General features: G+C 38.1%; 1 protein-coding gene across 4 annotated transcripts; it reads right to left on the reverse strand.

The window, feature by feature from the left end:
• Positions 1-1,961: 1,961 nt before the first annotated feature.
• OMA1 (OMA1 zinc metallopeptidase) lies at positions 1,962-23,343 on the reverse strand. Of its 4 annotated transcripts, none has more exons than XM_030031903.2 (9): positions 23,182-23,343; positions 21,674-22,202; positions 21,028-21,256; positions 19,783-19,956; positions 19,580-19,687; positions 17,842-17,970; positions 13,398-13,472; positions 11,822-11,971; positions 1,962-3,384 (listed from the first exon to the last, which is right to left on the reverse strand). In XM_030031903.2, exons 2-9 carry the CDS (start codon positions 22,180-22,182, stop codon positions 3,166-3,168), a joined length of 1,593 nt encoding a protein of 530 aa, XP_029887763.1. In that variant the 5' UTR covers positions 22,183-22,202; positions 23,182-23,343; the 3' UTR covers positions 1,962-3,165. The 4 variants fall into 4 exon arrangements, with proteins under 4 accessions (XP_029887763.1, XP_029887764.1, XP_029887766.1 ...); XM_030031904.1 differs by lacking the exon at positions 23,182-23,343 and adding an exon at positions 22,941-23,175; XM_030031906.1 differs by lacking the exon at positions 23,182-23,343 and adding an exon at positions 22,876-22,895.
• Between the last annotated feature and the right edge of the window lie 228 nt (positions 23,344-23,571).

Here is a 23,571-nt window from a genome sequence, read left to right on the forward strand (position 1 = left end):
AGAAGTTGTAAGGAGCTATTTTCATTACAGGACTGCCTTGAATGCACATCCCCTGCTTATCAAATCTCTCAACACTCCCACTACAGCCAATGCATTAAGAGGTTTAGTGAAATTTGTACTATATATTTAGTCTTCCAACAGGAAGCTGTGAAGTACAGCATGCAATACCAGTGGTGGAAATGCAGGTGCATTTTTACTGATCTATCTTGCCTTTTTTCACTTTAGCCACTGTTCTCTGTCTTGTATGACACGCATCTTTCAAGTACTGAATTCCTTCAACAACACTTCTAGATCTATTTTTCCTGTGACATACTAAGTTACACAACTTAGTGTAATTTAAAAAAAGAAGAAAAGTTTCTACAGATCATCAGAACTTGCAACCATAGGATTTTCCTAAGGGATATATTTTGAAATCATAACTATTATGATTAATCATCTATTAATACATTATAGTTTATATATATTAACATATATATTATATATTTTATATATATATATATTATATATACACACAACTTAAAATAATTGTATGTTCTTTAATTTAAAAAGTGCAATTTTTACTATGACTTCCCAAACCTTTGGAAAGCAACAATTTTGTAATTTTTCCATTCAAAGAATGAAAAAAGAAAATACTTTAACAATATAGACAGATGTAACATAAAGTATTCAGCAAGAATTTAAGGAAAAAGTGCCCTCCAAGAGGCAGATGAGCACAAGGCATTTTTCTGTGTTGGACACAAGCAGAAAGAAGAAACCCCTCCCAAAGCACTCGAGAAAAATATTAGGGATAATTCAAGGTGTAAAGTAAAACCTGAAATTCTCAACATCCCATTTTGGACTTTTGAACTATAGGGTTTTAGTGTAGAGGCCTAACTCTTGTGTTTGTGTGTGTACGTTATATTTATACGTGCATGTATGCATATGTAAGTTTTTTAAGAAGACAGATATGTTTCATTAGACTGGTGTAGTTGGAAAAAGTACACAAGTCCTTTGTTGGTCTAATATAAGCTATTACCTTTCACTTGAAACCTTTTCTCTCACATCACCATGATCATGGTTACAAGGCTATTTACATACAAATTTTAAAAAATCTCCCTTGGTGAACTTAAAAATCGCACCTCCAGCATTCCAATGCAATACTTAAGTCACTTAAAACAGACAGTAGAAATATGAAATTTGTGTAGTTTCATACTTCATCTTGAATGTTATAAAAACTCTTCTATGTTCTCCTTAGTCCTAACGGACACAAGCATCAAGCTGCATGTCAACCAGGAGCCCTGGATAACAAAACAAGCTTTGACACTGGAGCGAGAGGGAGGCAGCAGCATCGGGGTCTTGGTGTTGCAGTATAAACTATAAGGTCCACAGGGAAATCTAAATGGTGTTTACCTTCAGGTGACAATGTCCAAATGCTTCAACACATCACTGAACGTCTGTTACAAAAACTCCTGTCACTAAGAATAAAAATGGATGGATGAATAATAGTCAGGCTGGACCTTCTGCCTCTTGCCAGTAGTATTGAGCAGAGATTTAAAAACAGCTTGTAAGCAATATGCAACCAATCTAGACCTATATAATCAGACCTAGAATCATCAACATTACAGATATATCAACTTACCTCTGAATAGAGATAAGGTAGGCACTTGCTGGTGTTTCTCAAAGGACCCTGGTTCATCAACTGAAGTTAGTAAAAGAATTACTTGTTTCACAATCTTTTTTTCCAACTATATTCACTGACAGCACTGAATAGGTTATTCTCTCCTTTTTAAAAGTTTGCATTCTGATTTAATTGAAGAACTATGATAAAGTCTGCTCCTCTCCATATATAAAAAAAAATGTTTCAAAATATAATACACTGTAAAAGATTTTGAACGTCCCCTTCATGTGAAACCCTACCATACACGAAACAGATATTTGTTTTAATAGAAGTGAGTAACAAAAAACCTAATAGCAAATACATCTTAACAGATAAAGGAACAGGATTTCCCTTCTTTATTTTCATTCACTGCCACCTCTTTCTACATCTTCCTGGAAGATCGACATTTCAATATTTCCATCAACTGCAAAGCAAGGATAACTCAAACATGTGCAAATAAAGATTAAGATGCTGGCTATACTGGCTAGCCCATCATGAAAGGCAGAGCTTCACCTATATTGTGCATATTGGTCTCCACAGTATAAAATGTGTGGCTTCAGGGGGATTGCGGGGAGGGAGGAATGCTCAGCATTAGATGCCAGTTTCCTGAAGAGAAGTCACCTTTTAGGAAAAGGTACAGCTGCGAAAGCTGTGCAGTCAAGAAACCTTGTTGTATTTGTCTACTACGTAATATATTTCCACACCAGCAATCACTTCTATCCAAACAGATATATCCAAATCAAATGTCATTGCAGTAAAACTGCCCTCTGATGAGGCACCCTGATAATTTAAAAAAAGACAACAGCCATTCCTGCAAAGCATTCTGGTGCTACAAACTATGGTTCTTATACAGTGTTTCTTTCAGAAGAAAGACTTCCTTGAAAATTATTTAACTCCTTTTTTAAATTGAACTTTGTGCAACCTTTTCAGGTTGCTTTGAAGAAAAATGTTGAATCAATCTGTATTCTAAAATGCCTTAGAAAGAGGAAAAATCCCAGCAGTAAATCCACCTAATTAAGTGGAGGTGTATCAAGCCCATAGGCTATTACCGCATCTCAGCTTAATATTTTTAAACATACTATATGTGGAACAGGCGGTAAGCTCTCCTCATTATTTCTCAAATGAAGCTGAATAGATCTAACCCAAATTACAGCAAGATAAACCAGACAACTTAAGTGATGAAAATTGTACTTTTTCCTCTGCTTTAGGGACGCTTCTGGCTCATCTGTCCTCTGATCAAGGTGAGCCTGATAAAGCTGAAAATTACACTGTGTGACTGGATTGTACGAGATTATGTTTCCCCTGAGAAGTGATTTATTTTAGTAACTCTTGATGAATAAGAAACTTTCTGCTCCGACACGCTGCTCTTCTTGTGTGGGCATGATTCCTTATTGCTTTGAGTGAGAGATCACATAAAAGAAACATAGAATGTGAGTGGCTACATCTTCTTTATGGTTCAAAGACAAATTTGCATTGTAAGACAGACCTTCAGGGACCACAAGTTTCATAAAAAGTGAAAATTATTATCATTAGTTTGTAGGTTTAACTGCAAAAGTTACTGGCATATCTTCCACTTTTTGAGTGTGAGGAAAATCCAGTTTTGGTTTTGAGAGATCTCGCTTTGTAGAATTTGGGGTTTCTTGATCTTTAGACGATTCCAGGAGATGTTGCATGCTAAGTTTGAAAATGAGGCGAGGATCTGGTCCAGAAAGAGATGGGCAATTGCAGCTCTCTCTTATTTTAAGAGCCTGTGAATACATAGGAAAACAAATCAAGCTCATTTAAATATGAAAAACAAAAAAAGGTTTCAGTCAGTGATTTGGCTTTCCGGTAAGGTCTGCATTTGCACATAAAGCTTAGTGAGAATACTACTGAGTCTGAGTTGTTACTGAACAACTTTTCAACAGAAAACAAGAATTCCTCAGAAGAAATGTAGCAATATGGTAAAACAATGGGAAAAAATGAAGAATGAAGAATGAAAATCATTTTCTCACAGACAGTCTCTCAAAGAATGGACACTCTAAAAGGTACAGCATAAATAGGTAGGAAGTTCTCCAACTGTTTTATGTGATACTTGTCCGCATCAGTACCTTTTACCTTTTAATTTACATTCACACGTAAATTAAAATGACTGCATCAAGAAAAAAAGGGCTGTAAATAATATACTCTTCAGACAAGTTCTATTATTGAAGTAACTATATATAGATGTCTGACTCAAAAAAGGAGGGAAAAATCTCCAATAACATAATGGATGTTTAACTGTTCGACACAGAGATCCAGATGGTTGATCAGTATAGTTAAGATCCAGTTACACAAGTGATCTCATCTCCAAGAAGCATTTGAATACACAGCTTCCAAGTATTCTGAGAAAATAATGTCTCTAGAACGTAAAAATTTATCTGGATAAAAAGATTAGCACTAAGAGACCAAACTTCAAGTTACTTCTGCTCACTGAGTAAATGCCATTGCTTCCATTCTACAAATTAGAAAGTAGAGTCCCAAAGGAGCCAAAGAATTTCCCAGAGAATCAAAATACATTAGTGTAAGCACACTCCCCCCAGACCATCCTGTCTTGTGAGCAATCTGAGAAAGGTATGACAATGGATGAATCTCATGTCTCAAAGGCACTGTGGAGAAATTGATATAAAACTGTATAAAGTCAGCTGTTTTAAAGGATGCTTAAGTTGGCATTCATTTTAACAAAGCTGAACATACCTTAATTAGTCCATACAAACAGGCAGCTCATTTTAGAGCTAACAATGGATACCACACAACTAAGTTGTACACAGACCTACTAGTATCCATGGATTCTCCTGTAAGAGCAATATAAACTTACCAAGAAAAGTAAGATCCTATGTATCATAGAATGGTTTGGGTTGGAAGGGACCTTAAAGATCATCTAGTTCCAACCGCCCTGCCATGGGCAGGGACACCTTCCACTGGATCAGGTTGCTCAAAGCCCCATCCCACCTGGCCTTGAACACTGCCAGGGATGGGGCATCCACAACCTCTCTGGGCAACCTGTTCCAGTGCCTCACCACCCTCACAGTAAAGAATTTTTTCTTAATATTTAATCTAAATCTACCCTCTTTCACTTTAAAACCGTTACCCCTCGTCCTATCGCTACACTCCCTGTCAAAGAGTCCCTCCCCATCTTTCCTGTAGGCCCCCTTTAAGCACTGAAAGGCCACTACAAGGTCTCCCCAGAGCCTTCCCTTCTCCAGGCTGAACAACCCCAACTCTCAGCTTGTCCTCATAGGAAAGGTGCTCCAGCTCCCTGATCACCTTTGTGGCCTCCTCTGGACCCACTCAAGCAGGTCCACATCTTTCTTATGCTGGGGGCCCCAGAGCTGAACACAGTACTGCAGGTGGGGCCTCATGAGAGCAGAGCAGAGGGTGAGAATTGCCTCCCTCGACCTGCTAGCCACACTTCTTTTGATGTTGCCTAGCATGCGATTGGCTTTCTGGGCTGCGAGCACACATGCTGGCTCATATTCAGTTTTTCATCCACTAATACCCCCAAGTCCTTCTCCACAGGGCTGTTCTCAATCAACTCATTGCCCAGCCTGTATATGCGCTTGGGATTGACACGACCCATGTGCAGGACCTTGTACTTGGCCTTGTTGAACTTCATGAGGTTCACACAGGCCCACCTCTCAAGCCTGTCAAGGTCCCTCTGGATGGCATCCCTTCCCTCCAGCCTGTCGACCACACCACACAGCTTGGTGTCACTGGCAAACTTGCTGACAGTGCACTCAATCCCACTGTCCATGTCACCAACAAAGAAGTTAAACAGTGCTGGTCCCAGTACCGATCCCTGAGGAACACCACTTGTCACTGGTCTGCACTCAGGACATCAAGCCATTGACTGCAACCCTGACTGCAACCCTGACTGCAACCATCCAGCCAATTCCTCATCCACCAAGTGGTCCACCCATCAAATCCATGTGTCTCCCATTTAGAGATAAGACTTTGCTAACATATAGGAAAATATTAGAATGTAGAATTTTAGAGGGTTCTACATCTCCGCTGAGAACTATTTTTTCAAGATTTGCAAAATGAAACACCAAGAAAACACCAAGTCAAAAACTAGCCTGATATTTAGCATTAATCAATGGTCACTGTGGTATGGTCACATTTATGCGATATTATCTGTATCTTGGCCTCTATTAACAACATAAAACTATGGGCAGATTAACATCCAGCTTTATTTTTAATCCTTTTGTGGGAAAACATGTTCAAATGTGTATTTTATTCCACTTCACTTCATAACCATGGACACTTGAAAAGTAATGGCCAGACCTGTCCTGAGTTGTAGCCAGGTACCTCCTGACCAGTACTAGGGACTGTTAGAGGAAAGCATGTGTTCATTCTTTTGTTCTAGATGGATTAAAGGAGGAAGAAAGTAACACAGTTTTCATAGCAGAACTAGCAGTGCACTTCAACAGAGCAGAGATTTTTAATCTACTTTATATACACTAGATTTGGTTGAAATATCAAATCAAATATTCCAGTACACCTATGCATAAGTATTTGCCCATCATTTTGAAGCAATTTGGTATTCTTCCACAGGAGACACTGGAAACATCTTACTACAGCACATTTTAAAACAGAAGAGCAGAGCTTCTTAACTCATTTCTTTGTATAAGGAGGTACCAAAACATATTTCTCCCTAACTTTACTACAGTGAACTGATAAAGAGTTTCCTGTAAATGGCTAGAAACAAATAGAATTTAAATTTAACAACTGGTTTTGGAAAAGGACACATTCCAGGAATGTAGCAAGAGTCTCTCCAGCTGTTTCTTGCTGAAATGTAACATTCAAATTACTGGATACACAAGTCTGGATTAGGCATGCAAATATTCCTCTTGTTTAATTTAAAAAAAATATGAATAAAGCTTTCAGTATTTGTTTTTCTACAGCATGATCGTCCATGTAGTCACCAAATGTAACTGTACCACTGAACACTCTTCTGCGTCAGTGACCAATTAATTTCTAAACTGACATTTATGAAAAACCAAGAGTTTTCTCTTGTTCTCTTCCAGAACATAAGCTGCTGCAAGACTGCATTAATGTCAAGCAGCATTATTCAAGGCAAATGGAAATATAAAGATTTAGGCTGTATCCTGGAAAGGGCAACGTAATCCTCTTTTAAACTAATTTGCAATTTTATATCTCTGGTTTTCGTGGCTGTATAGTGCCTGGCCTATTTCCATGGCTTCACTTATCTAAAATACTAAAGTCACAACAGCAAAGGTAAAAAACAATACTTCAGAGTTAACATTTTTACCATGTAGATGTCTGTGTTCTTGCTAGACATAAAGCTGTCCAAGGGGGTAGAAGGCATCTATTCCACACACCATCAGCTCACTTGCCATTAAAAAGACTACAGTTATGAGAATGGAAAGCTGTGTTGACATGTCATCTCACTGTTAAAGACAGCTATGACTACACACTCTAGTGATAGTAGCCTTTGTATATATGTTTGTAACTGCCATGCAACATTCAACCCTAGTGAGAAAGTGTTCTTTCCCTGGCTCAGTTGACTTCTGCTATTTTGTTTTGTGCCAGTAGCTTTGTCACGTCATTAAGATGCCAGTAAAAGGCTGAGGAGCTTACAGTATAATTTTTCCTGAAAGATAAAACAGCCCAACATGGTCAGCCGTACTGTATTTCCAAAATCACTAGCGACTTCAAATCCAGTAATTTAATATTGCTCAAGTAAATTGGTTTTTGACAGTTTGGGTAAGAGGACAAGTAAAAGCATTCTTAATGAAGCACATGCATATTGATATTATAATAAAAATATGTTTCATTGACTGTTTTTACTGAAGAGTGCTCTCAATAAAGAAGACAGACAGAACTGAGACAAGGTTAACTAGTCAGAGTGAGTACATAGATTCACCTGGGAACTGAGAGGACTTTAATGCTGTTCTTTTCAGGTTAACCTTAAGAGAGAAGTACTGCTGTTCAGAATAAAGACCACCTGCATGCTTACTGGTTCAGGAGATCTCAAATAAAATATCAAACCCATTGCTTGTAAGTAACAAAGGTGAAGCTGTTTTTCTTATCAATACAATTGCAGTCACCTCCTGCAATGTGCTGGGAGGGGGGGAAGGCGTAAGAATTAGGGAGGTCCACCTCATTCTATTGCTTTCATATAAAGACTAGCAGCAGAGACAGATACAGAAACAAGTAATTTTTAGCTCTCAGTATTAATCCTTCACCACTGTCACAGATACCAGGCTAACTGCTGCATCTCGACCCCTTACAGTCTTTTGGAGTGCATCCTACCTCTCAGGCTGTCAGCTCGCTCAGTACAAAAGCCACATCATTCTCTTGTCCGCAAACCAGGCCAAGGGTTATAGTCTCTTGTGTATTATCTGTGATTACCTTGGCAGGTACCTGACTTATGCTCTGACTTTGCAATCTGACCAAAACTAAGAAATAGCACAAGGATGTAGGGAAAAAAAGCAGAAAAAAAAAAAATTGAAAAAATAAGAAACGCTGAGTTGCAAAATGAATTACAATTAGCAGGCATGGCAAGACAACAGGTTCTACAAATGAAGTAGTAGTAAAAACATGATTAAAAGAATGGATAGATTTTTTACTTGATGGAGAAGAAAAGCAACTTATATACAATGCTGATACTTAACTCTTTCATTGGGCACAGAAAAGAAAAATTGTGACAGAATATTTAACAACTTTATGGGGAAGATAGAAACACAAGTCAGTATTTTTTATTCTTATTTTTCTTTAAGTTTTCACATTGACAGGGCTTAATTAATATATTCTAACACTGGAACTATCTGAAGTAATCTTCACATCACAAGCAAAGAGCAAATACACCAACCTATTTTTGAAAAGGAAGCAAAATAAATGCATCTTCAATATCCAAAAGGCAGCAGACTGAGGAATAAGCAATAACTACCCAAACAAAAATAAAAATAAGAAAAGGCTAATGTGGATTTGACAAGAACAGGTCTTGCCAAAGTAAATTAATTAACTGGTTTTTTTACAAGTTAATTGACCTAGCAAACAAAAGAGAAGCAATAGAGCTGACATATCCCAACTTAGTATTGCTCTCAAAATTATCTCAACATGGCATTTCCACAAGAAAGAGTGGGAAACTGGAGTTACAGTGAATCAAAAAATAGAATCTGAGCCAACAACATGATGCCAAAAAAGCAAATGTCACATCAAGATGAATTTTTGTGTCACAGGCATGGCTCAGTAGATAACCTTCTGCTTTATTCAGTATAGCTGAGACTTCAGCTGATGTACAGTGCTCTATTTGAGTAGCATACTAGGAAAAAGGTAGACAAACTGTAGCAAGTCAGAGAACATTAAAATAAAAGGTTCAGAGATTAACTAGAAGATCCTATAGCTTCTCTCTGGCACTATACTTCCACAATTTTTCTCTCCAGAACAATGGTAAGCATCTTTCCTGCTTCTTTTTCTGAAAATAAAATGCACGGGCCTTCATCGAGCATCTCGCTACCATCCACATAGGAATTCTAGGTTTCAGTTTCCTGTTTAACAGTATATCCTGCTTTCCTAGTTTACAATCCAAATCTCTCCCAGTCTGAGGGGGAAATCCCTTAAAAACATGGTAAATCGTTTTAATTTCCTTTATTTCCTTTCCAGGACAGCACCACTTTGTAAATACTTATAGCTCTCTTATTTACGAATTCCTCAGCTTGGCTGTAGCTTCCAACTTGTTCGGAAAACCAGATGCAAGATCTTTAAAACTAATTTGATTTGCTCCCTGTCTTTTAATTATGTGAAAAGAGAATCCCTGTGATATTCCTGCTTTAATTTATATTTCCTGAGAATGTTAAGTGACCTCATTGAGGCATGCCATTTCATTACCTGAAGAAAAATTCTCACTTTGTATGATTGCATCTTATTGTGAACTTGCTTAGAAGTCTGTAGAGAAACATCTGTGTGGCCTGCGAAGTCGAAAAATTTGTCCCTATTTCCCCCAGCTACAGTAGCTGGTCTAATAATAGATATTGTATTGTCCTGAAAACCATTTCAGCTTCAAAATCATCAGCATATGAAACACAACAATGCTCACAATGGATCTGATACTGAGTCATAAGAAGTACAGTTTCTTCACAGAGAGATACTAGAGAGATAAAAAGGCCCTTTTTTGAAATCTGGCTTCTTCCCCTGGGCTCTGAAGATCTAATGTACATTAATATATGGTAAACATACTGTTCTAAAAGGCTTTAGCTATGTGTACAATGAAACAAAAAGGTGCTGATATTGAACAACAACAAAGCCCTGGTATTCCCTTTAAATGCCTGAGATCAGCTTCAAGAAGGCAGCTCTCAGGTGAAGGGGGGTCAATGCTTCAGACAAGAAGCCTCCAACAACACCTCTACATAACTTCTTTCATTTTTATTCCACTTCTGTAGTATCAACCTCACTTATCTAGCAAACTTCTGTTAAAAACAGGAAGCCTTCAGCCCCTGTTTTCTCGTCCTACTCCAAAGAACGTTTAAGGTAAAAGGCAAATGAAAACAACTCCTCAATTATCTTTTGGAAGAAAATTTCCTAGCCTCCACTGCTCTTGGAAGTGAGAGTGGCTATAAAAAGATTAAGGTTGCTCTACCTGCTAAACTACAAGAGATAAGATGGAAATAACATGACTGCCAGTTCTACACAGTTGCTCAGTTATTTAACTTATTCGCCGAGTCCTGGGGTAGAATACAAGAATTAGGTTATTTCATTACCACTTTATAAGCCAGTCAATAACCATATGAAAATAAAGGATCCTGAACCCTTTATGTTCAATCTACCTAAAACTGAGGGTCCACAACAAGTATCATTTTCCATTCAGCTGCTCTAATGTGTTAGAAAATCCATCAAAACAGTCTCACAACCTGTTTTTGCAAAGCACAAAATTTGTGTATATTAATTTAAAATATTCAGTCTAGCCAGTCTCCAGCCTTCTACCCCTAATGTTGATTTTGATTTATGCCATCATTTATAATATTTACTGCATTCATTCTCATCAATGGATTCATGAAAAATCTTTTTTTCTCCTTTGAAATCAGAAAACACCTCAACATTTTAGTGCTCCTTCTGCCAATAAATCTTCAACTGTGTTTACAGTTTGGAATTGAGAAAGACTTAAAGTGACTGAGAGTTTGTTTTTTTTTTTTTTTTTTAAAAAGAGGAAGAAGAAGAAATTAACAGTTGGTTATAAGAAAGGGAATTTCCAAACACAGTTTAGCTTGCTGAAACACACTGCTGTTGTGAAGTGGTTTAACATTATATTTTTAAGAAGAAAAAACTAGGCAAAACCAATCCATGTTATTTTTCTGCAGTTAAAACCCCCACTATTTAAAGAAATGGTAAACAAACTAAGATTACTAAACTTGGAACAGTTCTCTATCCTTAAGCTACCAGCGAGTAGCACATCAAATTAAGAGAATCCCCAAGTAGCTATCCACTTGGCATTCCTCTGAGAGGAAATCTGAAAGAAAGAACAGAGAAAAGACTGCAGATTGATGGGCAATTGTGTGAATTAGCTCAAGTTCCTTGGAGTGGGGTAAAATTTGCTCCCTAATGTGATGGAACAGAGATGTGAAGAAAAAAGCAGGCTGCAAAATCTACAGAGACCTATCATAACTAGAGCTATTAAGAAATCTTCTACTGAGGATCTGACATGCTTCTGAAGCAGTTATTCGAGGTGTATTCAATCCCACATCAGTGAGACAGACAGGATAGGATGGAGCATTCTCTATTTGACAGCCTAGGGCTAGCTACCAAAGCAAGAGAAGTCAAGACAGTTTAGGGATCCAACTTAAAAAACTGGCTTCCAAAATGGCAAAAAAGAGAAAAGAATGGATGAGACATGTGACACTGTCACATCTATACCAGGAAGGCCATTCAAAAGCAAAAATACTACACTTCGATCAGAAATCAGAAAGGAAAAAAACCCAAGAATATAATTACATTTTACCTGTGCTATCTTAATTTTTCCTCATTTAATAAAACCTTTAAGGTTGAGAGCTTTGTAACAGAAAATTTCTGTAAGGATAGAGAAAGATAAGCACGATGCTAAAAGAGTAGATTGTGAATCAATACCAAAGTAGCTCATGAATCAATAGCAAACTAATTCTAGCAACCTTCCTAAGAGAAAAAAGACATACTTCCTTCAACTCTGCTCACCTCTGGGATAAGCCGGTCTAAGTGCTCAGCTCTATTTTCATGAGAAGGGTGTGTGGAGAGCCACTCTGGTAACTTGGGCTGCCCTTCAATGGTTTCTGCTAATTCCATTTGTTGCCAAAATACACTGCTTGCTCGTACATCCACACAAGCCTGAAAACAGAAAGGAAATGTATACACCACTATATTTTTTAAGTAATACAATACACATTCTGATGGATATTGAATTACAAAAGACTTCTTAAGTTTTAAATTTCCAAAGCCTATTTAGATGGTTCATAGAAACTCATGGAACACTAACTTTTAAGAATGGCAATTGTATATCACCAACTGACTCCTTTATATTTGCATTTAAGTGGAGGGGAAAAAAAGAATAAGATTTCTTACCTTAATTTTCATTTTTTAAGAGAAAAAGAGACGAGTACTGAGAAGGTAAAAAATTTACCTTTTTTTTCCCCCAGAAATACAGAAAGGGTGCTTTATCCTTTGAATTTATTTCTTAAAACTATTATTATAAAAAGATTATCTGCAGAAGCAGAGAAATGCTGAGATACCACTTTGCTTGTTTCTTTCTGGTATGGCCCTACATCTTCAGTATTACAAAGCAGTGAGCATCCACACAGCAATTATGTTTTTTCATGGATTGTATTATTCCCTTAGATGACTTTAAAGTACAAATGCAGTTTCAATCCCAGAATCAGTTAATTTTAAAAACTCTTCCTTGAAGAAATATTAAAAATTGTTAAGAAAAGGAAATTTTCCGTATGAAATATTAACACTAGATGGTGCTGCTCTCATAGTTATCTAATACTTACCTAGCTCTATTGCACTTAGCTAGAAATGAAAGAGTTGGTTTAGTTTCTTTAATTTAGGATTAAAATCCACATGGACAAAAAAAAAAGTGACTGAAAAAAACAAATTATAAAAAAATGCTGAGTAGTTTCTGACCAAATTTTTGTCTTTCTTTAGCAAAGCCACTTTATTTTTATGGCTGTATTTAGACTATATCTGTAAATACTAGAACAATATTGATATACCTCGTAATTATCAGCAATCAGAGAAAATAAAATCACAAGATCTAAATGTTCTTAAATTTTACTGAATTGTTATGAGAACAGATATTATAGATCAGAATATTTTAGGTGCACTACAATATAGTAAAGAGTTCCTCAGAACTTCTCACAGTAGATAGAAACTAAGTGAAACAAAAATCTAAAGGGTAATTTATATCTTTACACACAATTAAATATATCCTACTTACAGAAGCTTGCTATTTGGCACTTTCCTCTTTATAAATGTGTAGCTTTTTCTTCTAATAGTAATAAACTACATAGAAAATATACTGTGCAGTTAATAATGCACAACTTTACAAACTTCAATTTTATTACATACAATTTAGCCAGAATGACTTTGTCTTTCCCTACAAACTGTTTTATTTCCCACTACTTCATCAAACTACATTTCTTTAAAAATGTGGGAACCCTGCCCCCCCCCCAATACCTCTGTATGAAGTGTGAAACTCCCTCTGATTATAATGGAAACTGAAAAATTGCTAATAAAACAAACAAGTTGTAGTTACCTTTGCTGCAAACTGAAGTCCCACTTTATCAGCTTCAGCCTCTAATGTTCTGCTGTACGGTCTATCAAACATAAACTGCAAAGAAGCACATCAAAGCTCTATTTCTTGGTTTTGAACGTGTACAAAGGTAGAGCATTGTAGCTGCTTTTCTAATCTTCTCATAAGAAACAGTGTTTATCTATCATGTTCACTTTGCATGTGATCAGTATTAATTTTCTTAATGTAATCTTTAATTCCATTACATAAAATTCATTGATCCTGTATTCAGTGGAAATTAATTCAAATTATACATATTTTCATGGCCCCTCTGATCAGTCAGTCTCACAGCATTTTGCAGCAACTAAAGGGTCAATGCCAACTTTAAACTAGAATTTTTTCACTTCACTCTTTTACTGGCATTAAGATTCTTCTTGTAGCAACTATATGTAAAAAATTCCAGCAGTTCCCTTAAACTTTTATGACAACTGTCTTTAAACCTGGTATGATCTATTTTGTATGGTAAACAGCTCACAGTATGAAATGGAGCTGTAAACACTTTCATGCAGAAATCACTCCTTTGGCAGGATTATCCCCCACCACAAGTTACCAACTGCCCTTGAGAAATCAAACTAGAAGACGTAAATCCTCTCCCATTTTTCTAGGGTATGACATTGTATTAACATACACTAAGAGACAGTGGTAGTTTTCTCAAATGGTTCTTTAGTCATATATTCCAGGATCTTCTGGTATATGTATTTCATGTAGATTTAGGCAGCCTTGCCCTAGTATATCAGGTGATAGTAAATGCAAATCAGGACTTGTTAAAACAGCCTGGTCCTGCAGAGATAAGGAACATGTCACAACATTCTGGTTTAGGCATCCATCAGGAAATATCAGCTGAAGAATGGGGATGTGCAAGGTTAGTGAAGAGAAAAAGGTTTTATCAGCTTTTTATCTGGTTATAAGAACATGTCCTCCTTACAAGTTCCAACAACAAAAAAAAAACAAACCACAAAACAGTTAGAAATGAAATGCACCAAAGAAGTGGTCCAATCCCTTGAGTACAAAAAGGTCTCCGTAACTTTTTGCATGTTTCTAAAGTAGTACCGATAGTTTTTCTTTACTAGGTCAAAAATAAAAGCCAATCAAAGCTGATCCTCCACAGGTTTTTTAAAGCCAAATACACTGGTTTGTAAGTAAGCATAAATGAGGTCACTTTCTAAATTCTTAGTTTCCTTACAGACCTTAAACATTGCAACTATAAATATATTTTTAAAATCCTCCGATGATAAAGTCGTTACTTGAAGTGGAATATATATTTCTATTGCCTTGAAAAGTGCTCTGGGTCTACTGGAGCGCATATATTCAATAAACAGCAAAGATATCTCTGGCTAGTCTGTCAAGTTCCTGAAGCACCATTTCCCAGTTAGCCAGATAAACTATTTGTTTAATTATTAAAAATTTCTCAGATAGGGAAATGAAACTGGTAACAGGCAACAGGACTACCCAAAGCACTAACTGGAACAGAGGCTTACACAAGCACACAGTTTTCTATTTCTTCAGTTACAACCACTTGTGGTTTTCTTCTCTGGGAGGTTTACAACAATTTTAAATAAGAAGGGGTAGCATCCATCTCAAAAAAGACTTGCAGAAGTTTAAGAACTTGGAAACTGATGGTCTGAGTGCATGTGTCTTAATAGACCATCTAGAACGAGAGATCTGGGACAGCAAGAAGATGCTAATAAAAAGATCAGCATTTAAATTCTTACCCCTTAAATAGTTTTTTTGCATTTACAGTTAAGCACTAAGGTATGACTATTTACCTGTATGTCTATCCCAATACTGCCAGCAAAAATACAGCTGTATTTTTAAAAATAAACACAACACTAATACAATCTCTAGTTCAGGACCTACCCATGCTGCAGACTGCGGAAGCAAGGATGACATCTGAAGAAACTATCACCCTATAATTGCTGTTACTTCCTTTACTTTCCTCTATGTATCTGCTACTGGCCAGTCACAGACAAGATACAAGCCTAAACAGGCTCTGATGTGATTCCATACAGCAATTCTTATGCTAGACATAGCTTATGACCAAGCAGGATTTGAGATTTGTTATTTTCCGATCATTACCAAAGTTTTATTAACATATAAGAGACTTAAATGTATCCTCTGCAACTTTGGAGAATTCTATGTGTTTCTTCTTCAGATCTAAAATTAAAACTATAAAAGATAATCTAAATCTCTTGAGAAAACTTGGGCTCTCTTTCACAGCATGCTTCTAGCCAATAAAGTCCTGACAGTGGTCACATAAAAGGGTCTTGAGGCATCTAACATACAGTACTACTCATCTGCTACTGAGAAATGAATTTAAAAAAAAAAAAGAAATCTTTTGTGAATGTGCTGGAATGAAAAATTAGATCTTCAAACTCTGATCTAAAATCCTTGTCAGAAATTGGAGATAATAAAGAAGACAGATTTGACAGAGCTGTCTGCATGTTAAAGAAAAGGAAGTTCCAGGTAAGTTGACTATCCAAAATCACCAGTTTCCACATGAAACACAAATCTGATGGTGTGAGGTGGACAAGAAAGGGAATATGAAGTACTATATCCGTACATACTAGTGTGCAGGACATGAGTAAAACTCAGTCACGCTTTGTGCTATTCCAAGAATAATTCCTAGGCTTTAGCTCCCATACAAAATAAATGCTGCTGTAAAAACAAAGCCAACACATTTCAGTTCAGCAATACATGACTAAAGAACAACCATGAATGAATCTCTTAAGAGAACTTAAGAATTTCTCAAGGCAAGCAAACCCACTAGCTTTGGAGAAAAACGCAAAACCGGAGCTAACATGCCAAAAGGCCTACAAAGAGTCACTGGAAACTACTTATAGTGAATAATAAAAAATAAGCAATAGTCAGTAGGTAAAAAAGTTAAGCCTCTGAGGACATAAAAGAAAAACAAATACTGAAACGGAAGCAAGTACTGCAATGTGGCTTAAATAACCCTTTCATAGAGTGGGATGCTAAAACTTTAAAAAGTAAAATACAGGTATGGAAGAAGAGGAAAAGACACATCCTGTGAAAATGTGCAGAAAGATTCATTTTCATGTAAGCAGAATAGGCAAACGTTGAATGGAGGAAACAAACAGACACTGTGCTCCTGAGTGACCAACAGAAACAAAAATTTCTGTTCAGCATCTTTTGTATATGGCATGAAAGCTTTGCAAGTACTAATCACTTATTTATTCTGCATTACATATAGATATGTTTAATGTTACTGAAGATGAGTTTGATCAGAGTTTTAAACCAGGACATTATTGTACAATATCTCATATATGATAGATCTTTGCTATAGCACACTAGGACTATGAGCTTAAACCCAGATTCCATTTGCAATCTAAAGCACAACTCCAATCCACGATGCCAAAATACCAGTTGCGGTTAGCCTAGAAGAGGAGAAAAGATGCTGACAGGGAGTTAAATCTTGCTGTCTAAATTATGAGCAGTCTCAGGATTGATTCACACGTCGTTTTTTCCAAATTCAGCTCTTCAAAATGCTGGCTAGCATTCATCAATGTATTGGTTTCTTAGCTACTTGTACAAATATCCAAGCTCTTTAGAGATAATTTATGTTCAGAATCCACACATGTACCCAGTAGCATAAGAACTACCAAAACAGATTGGTTATGTTTAATTTCATGTTTTTGAGGAACTGGGGGAAATCTCAGGAAAAGCATTAAGAGAAGTCAAAGAAACCAAAGAACTCTTTCACTTAAATTCAGATTTAAGTTTTATGATGTAAGCAAAATTTCTTTTTAAAAAAAACCCACTTTTTTAAAAAGAAATGGATCAGTAACTGTCCAGAGGCAGAAAGTAAATCAGACTGCTGAAGAAAACTGGCACCACAAAGCCTCTGAATTTTACTTTACTGGAATATATGCTGTCTGAAAAGATTATTTCAGTAAGTTTTATTATAGCATGGTTTATACTTTAAAAGAGTGTTTAGATTCTCAATTTTCTTATCTTGGAAACCATTCTTAACACTAACAATGTATTTAAAGAATTCCATATATTTTACTTGGTTTAGAAACAATTTAACAACTATTCAAAATAAAAACATGGCATTTCAACCTATACAACTTTAAAGGGTGAGCTACATTTCAAAAGACAATCATCTAACTTAATTGGCAAGCAGGTACTCGGAGCCCACCCAGCTAAATCCAGTCATTTAGGGAGATCTAAAGTTCTTCAAGATGACAAATGACAATATGTATCTCAACTAAAGCAGATTTATAAAAACATATTTCATTCAAAAATATACTCAAATATTAATTTTTGCTTATAATATTTCTCCTCTTGCCTTCTTCCCCAAACATACTATTTAGTGGTACTATCTCCCCAAGATTAAAAATGTTTTTCCATGGAACTCGGGAAGGATAATATAAAATGTTAGTCTTACCTCCTGCAACTTGCTCTGAATCCACTGGCCAACAACTGCCAAACTATCACGGGGACAGATGGCCCAAATCATAGTGAGAAAGATGAGTGATAGAAAATCCAAGAAGTGAACCAGGCTGGCTTTCTCGGCCTGAAAACAGAAATTGTCCCGTTTTCATTTCTTACTGTCTCATGTTTCTTTAGAACATACAGAATTTGGAACACTTTAAACATCACCGATTTTTCTTCTATGCAGCCATAGGAACAGGGCAAGCATAAGCCCCCCTGCTTGCACAAAATAATCCAGTTGGATACTAGGTTTTTTCAGTCTAGAATCCACACTAAGTGCATAAATACGGTTGGAACAAACACTTAGCAGGAATCTCCCAATTCGAGAGATTCAAAGCTTAAGATAAGATGACGGCAGCATGCAGATATCAAAAGGCCATCAAACACCTCAGTTGGAATGAAAAATCTATAAAAAGACTTAGAAGACTGTTCTTTACGTTAATTTCAGAAGAGATAGACATCATTTAGACAGGAACACTAATGGGATAAAGAGGACACTAGTCACAATATATTTATTTTTTATTTTCTATTACATTCCTTTAATTTCAGAAACTGAGAGATCCTGAATAAAAGCAATTGAAATTCCTCTATTTTTCAGAGCTCTATTTGACATACAACAAATTGATCTGAGCACTTACAAGCCAGATCATACAATACTTTTCTCTATGCCAGCTGGGTGACACAGGTTCCAAACAAACAAGTTCTTTTTATTATTAGAAAAATTTTTTTTAGAAGTTTAACAAGTTAGTTGGCTCAACTGAGCCCAAGAAACTATGATGTGAACTGTTGTTCATCCAAAATCGTACAAGATGCCCTAAAGCAATTCTCTTGTATTTCCACTGCCTTTAAAATGTATTTACCCATTACCAGATTAGTTTTGCAATTTCAGCAGAATCTTTATGTCTACAAGCTTCTCATTATGTCTTCTCAAACTGATGGATAAGTAATGAATACAATTTTTTAAAATTACATGCACAGAAAGAAATCAATTTGGAGGCAAAGAAGCACTTTCTAGCAAATCACCTCAATCTAGAACAGTACGAGCCATATTTCTATACCATCCTCTTTTTCCATAGTTGTACCTACAAAGCACAACAAAATTATTACATCCATTCTGTTCAAATGGCAAAGAACTACCAATTTCAACACATCCATGTCAGGATATGGAAAAATTAAATCTGTGGAAGCAATCATCTGTAAATGCAGAATCAAGCTCCAGGCATTCTAGAATTTGGCATTCTAAAACTGTGTGCTACTATAATAAAAATATAATGTATTTTAGAATAATTTGTTAAAGTATATCCACTTCTGTAGATATTAACACGTGTAGGAGTAACAAACTGAGTTGCTGAGTGCCTCTAGTTCCTTATGTCTGCACTACAGGAAGAGAGGCATCTGCAGACCTAGTTCTAAATGACTGTTAACAGTGAGCCATAATCCATCTGTACAGCTATGAAAAAAGCACTGGCAGACTTTGTGCTAACACTGACTACTACAGGACTTCTGACAGTTACTAAGTACTACGTGAATAATAAGGATATACTGTAGCAGAATACTCTCATTTCAAACTCAATTTTTCATTAGTTAGAAAGAGTCACACTGAAACTTTGGGTGGTAGTGATAGGAAAAATCTTAATTAAAGTAATTAGAATTAATTTAAGAATTTTAGACAGCTTTCTTTAAATACTTACTGCATGTTCCAGCACAGCATGAGCTATTTCATGTCCCAAAATGAAAGACAGCTGATGAATATCAGAAACTGCATTTAGCAATCCAGTGAAAACAAACACTTGACCATTCTGTAAACAAAAAGAGAGTGAAAATTAAGTAGAAGACACATAATCAAAATGCTGTTTCAATATTACTAATAATTTTTGTATTGGGTTCAACTTACTGGAAGCACAAAAGCATTTACACCTGGTTCGTCTACCACATGGATAGCCCACTTGAGCGCCGAGACCTGTGGGATGTCCTTATTGCTTTCAGATAAATGACCAACAACTCTCTCCACAACCTGATAGCGTGCATCTGTCTCAGGTAACATTTTACTTTTGAATTCCTCCATCCACTGAAAAAAAAATTCATTGATTGCCATGCAGAACAAAGACACAGTAAATGACTAATTGGTAAACTAATTTAGTGGCTACATACAACTTAGTTAAATCGAAGTTTTAATACATTTTTATTTCATATAGCCACAGCCAATATATTAGAGTTCAGGCTTTCAGACCCACAAGTTAAGGATTAATAAACTTAAAAGGAAGTAAACTGACCACAGATCAAAAAAGATAGTATAAACTTGGTCCCACAGCCCCCTGTATCCAGTGTTTTCCTAATATACAGTTAAGCTTGGCATCACAATTTGGCAAGTCTTTCTATACCTTCCTGAATTTCCATCTGAATTTATAATTTTTCTGTATCTGTATATTTCTGTTGTAATTTGTAAGGTGGACAAATTTATACAAAAGATGTAATTTGAATATATCTTGTACTTCTTCTGTTCTGTTCTTATCTTACATTCTCTGTCAGACAGGAATACAGTGACATTTGTATATGGATTATCAAGTTTCACTGGCTTTAGAACAGAAAGTCACAGAACTCAGTTACAGAAATTAGTGCAATGGACAGTTTAAAAGAAAGCAGTTAAAGAAAAATGAGCTGATCCAATGAAAAAAAAAGAAGTAGAATTGAATGGAGGTACAGAGTATTACCTTACAAAGTGACAGCTTAGAAGAGACGACCTTAAACAAGTGCCAAAGAATGTTCAAATCAGCACAGAAAATGAGACAGATCTCAGCATATACCTATTAGCTATGCTTTTATTGCTTCTACCAGATTTCTGTGATTCTCATTATATTACAATAACACAGTTAGAAATGTTTGCTCCGTACATGTAATGTGCTCTTTAATTATCATGTGCCCCTGAGTGGTTTGCTGATGGAAAGGGAACTCTTAAAAAGGATGGGGACAAGAGGAGGGGGCAACTGATGGGGGTGCTCTGCAGGGTTCTGAGCATGAAGTTCAAAACTTATCAAAGGCAAACAAACCTTGTGGTGTCCATCTCATTAACTGGACTACCTCATCGCTAAAAAAAAGCATTAAGTTTTAGAGTAGTTTGAATTTTTCTTTAAAATCTTACCATATCATATTCCATCTGTGACAGCTCTCTAAAATGCTCTTTTCCAAACACCAACAGTCGAGCACGCCCAGTGATGGGCGTCTCCTCCAAATGAGTAAAATAAAACACGACAAATAAAACTCCTAAGCTACTGACACCCAGGAGTATCTTCCATTTATTTTTTCTTGCACTTTCTTTAAGAAGTTCCCGTTTATTAGGAGGAAGTGCCTTCCACCAATTTCTTATGCTCCTGTAAAATACAAGCAGTGTTAACTTAGGACATAGTCAAAAAGGAATTTGTTAGTGTCTGCCCTTGCTGTATTCTCTATTACAGTCTGATCTCATGTAAGAGCTTATGGAGGGTTATACTGTAATTGGCTTCACCACTCCATTTCTTCCCTCCCAGAGGACAAAGAATGCCCCCTACTGTCTTGGTTCATCTCCCTTTACCACATGTAAATGAGAACGAGAAGAGCAAGATACATCTAACACCTCTGATAATGGAAACAACTTCTCGTGGAGCAAACTGTCACTCTAGGCCCCAGCCCCACAAAATTTTGCACAGATATTAACATGAAAACACAACAAATACACCTACCACTTTCCACAAACACATCTTTGTATAATGGGGTCTTACATTGGGAGAGGAATTAAGATAGTATTTTACCTGCCAAGAATGATAGCAAATAATTTCTGAACTGGCTTAACAATAATCCAGAAAAGTGGAACTGGTGCAGCCTGAAATGGTGGCGATGTGCGAAAAGACCTGATGATCTGAATGTTCCAAGCAGAAAAATGACACAGGAGTTGCCCTACAGGACTGATCTGAAGGGATGTGATCTTCTCCCCCAGTGGCCAAGAAGACTGGAAGTAAAACCTTCCCAAACTGTGGTGTGCATTCTTGTACACTTCTGTATTCGGGACATTCAAAAGACACCTCAGTCCTTTACCAATGAAGTTTCTATAGAAGTCAGGGCTTCCAGTCAAAAACCAGTTTCTAGTATTTCCACTCAAACCCAGCCTTTGGCATCTGTCTTGTGTACAACTGACTTGAGTTCGCCGATATCCTGTGTAGGACCTATAGAGATTATTGCACTTCCCCTGCTTGGTCAAAGAAGCCAAACGAAAGAACATACAGTTCCTGCCTGGCAACTTTAGACCACAGATGATATTCATAGCTTCTTTGGTTGGTTACCCTGAAACAAAGAAAAAAAAAACAGAGAGGTATTAGGAAAACCACCCAAACGCAAAACTCTGAAACATTACTTCTTTTCACCTGGACAGATACCATGTATTTGCTTGCCAACAGTTGCACTGCACAAAAAAAAAGTCACAGTTACAATGGCATCCTGGTGCAGTTTTAAGGTACCAATCTGCTTTCGACTGTGAAAAAAGTGGATGTCTTATATCACTGAGAATAGAACAAAGTATCATTTTTTTTCTTTCACTTTTATTACCACCACATCAGAATGACTGCAGGTGTCCCTTGTGGAAGACGTGTGCATCATCACCCTTCCGTGCTGGGCTCCTTGCCACAGGTGCCATTCATACATACTGAGGAAAACCAGGATCTATTGACCATTTTGCTAATACTTTGCTCTTGAACGCAGGGTGCCTATCTGCTGCACCCGGCCTAGAAAGAAAACGACTCAACACAGCGAAACCAAGTGTCTCCCAGCCAGTATCCTCTCACTCCCGGGGCATGGAAACACCTTCCCGCCGGGCAGGCCCCGGCACCCGGCCACCCCCCAGCCCGAGGAACCCCGCGGCGGTCATTTTCACTCGCGGGCTCTAACAGCGGCCTCCGCTTCTCCCCCCCGCCGGCATCGCCGCTCCTCTCAGAGAGAGGAATCGCACCGCCGCTTCCACCCGCCTTTTCCTTGTCCTCCTGTCTGTCAGCGGCCTGACGCCCCGAGCCGCCCTTAGCTGCTGACCTCGGCTGCCGGCCCTCAGCGCCCGGCATCCCGCACGCGAGCAACCCCCCCCCCTCCCTGCTGGCGCGACTATCGTGATATTGGCAGACGTGAGGAGGGGGGGTGGGGGGAGAGACGTGTCACTCTGAGGCGCCCGCCCGGGGCGCGGGGGGGGGGGGGGGCAGCTCTGGCCGCCGTCACAGCTGGACGTCCTTGGGATCTGCTCCGGGAAAAACCTCCTCCGCCGGGCTCCCCTACTCACCACCCCAGGAGGCGGAGGAGGAGGAGGAGGAGGGGTCAAACCGGGCCGACGCGGAGACGCTGTCGATGCCGGGCCGAAGGCGGAGGGCGGGAGGCGAGACGGGCCCGGCGCCGCCTCAGCGGCAGCCTCGGCTCCGCGCCCCTTCCCTCAGGCGGCGGCCTCCCGCCTCTCGCGCCCCTTCCCTCAGGCGGCGGCCTCCCGCCTCTCGCGCCCCTTCCCTCAGGCGGCGGCCTCCCGCCTCTCGCGCCCCTTCCCTCAGGCGGCGGCCTCCCGCCTCTCGCGCCCCCTCGCCGCGGCCGTTGCGGAGGCTCCGCCCCCCCTCTCCTTGAGCCCCGGCGCGCGAGGCGAGGGAGGTGGCTGAGGCGGCCCGAGGCGCCATTTTGTGACAGG

The sequence above is a fragment of the Aquila chrysaetos genome, chromosome 12 (assembly GCF_900496995.4).
Source record: "Aquila chrysaetos chrysaetos chromosome 12, bAquChr1.4, whole genome shotgun sequence".
Lineage (NCBI taxonomy): Eukaryota > Metazoa > Chordata > Aves > Accipitriformes > Accipitridae > Aquila > Aquila chrysaetos.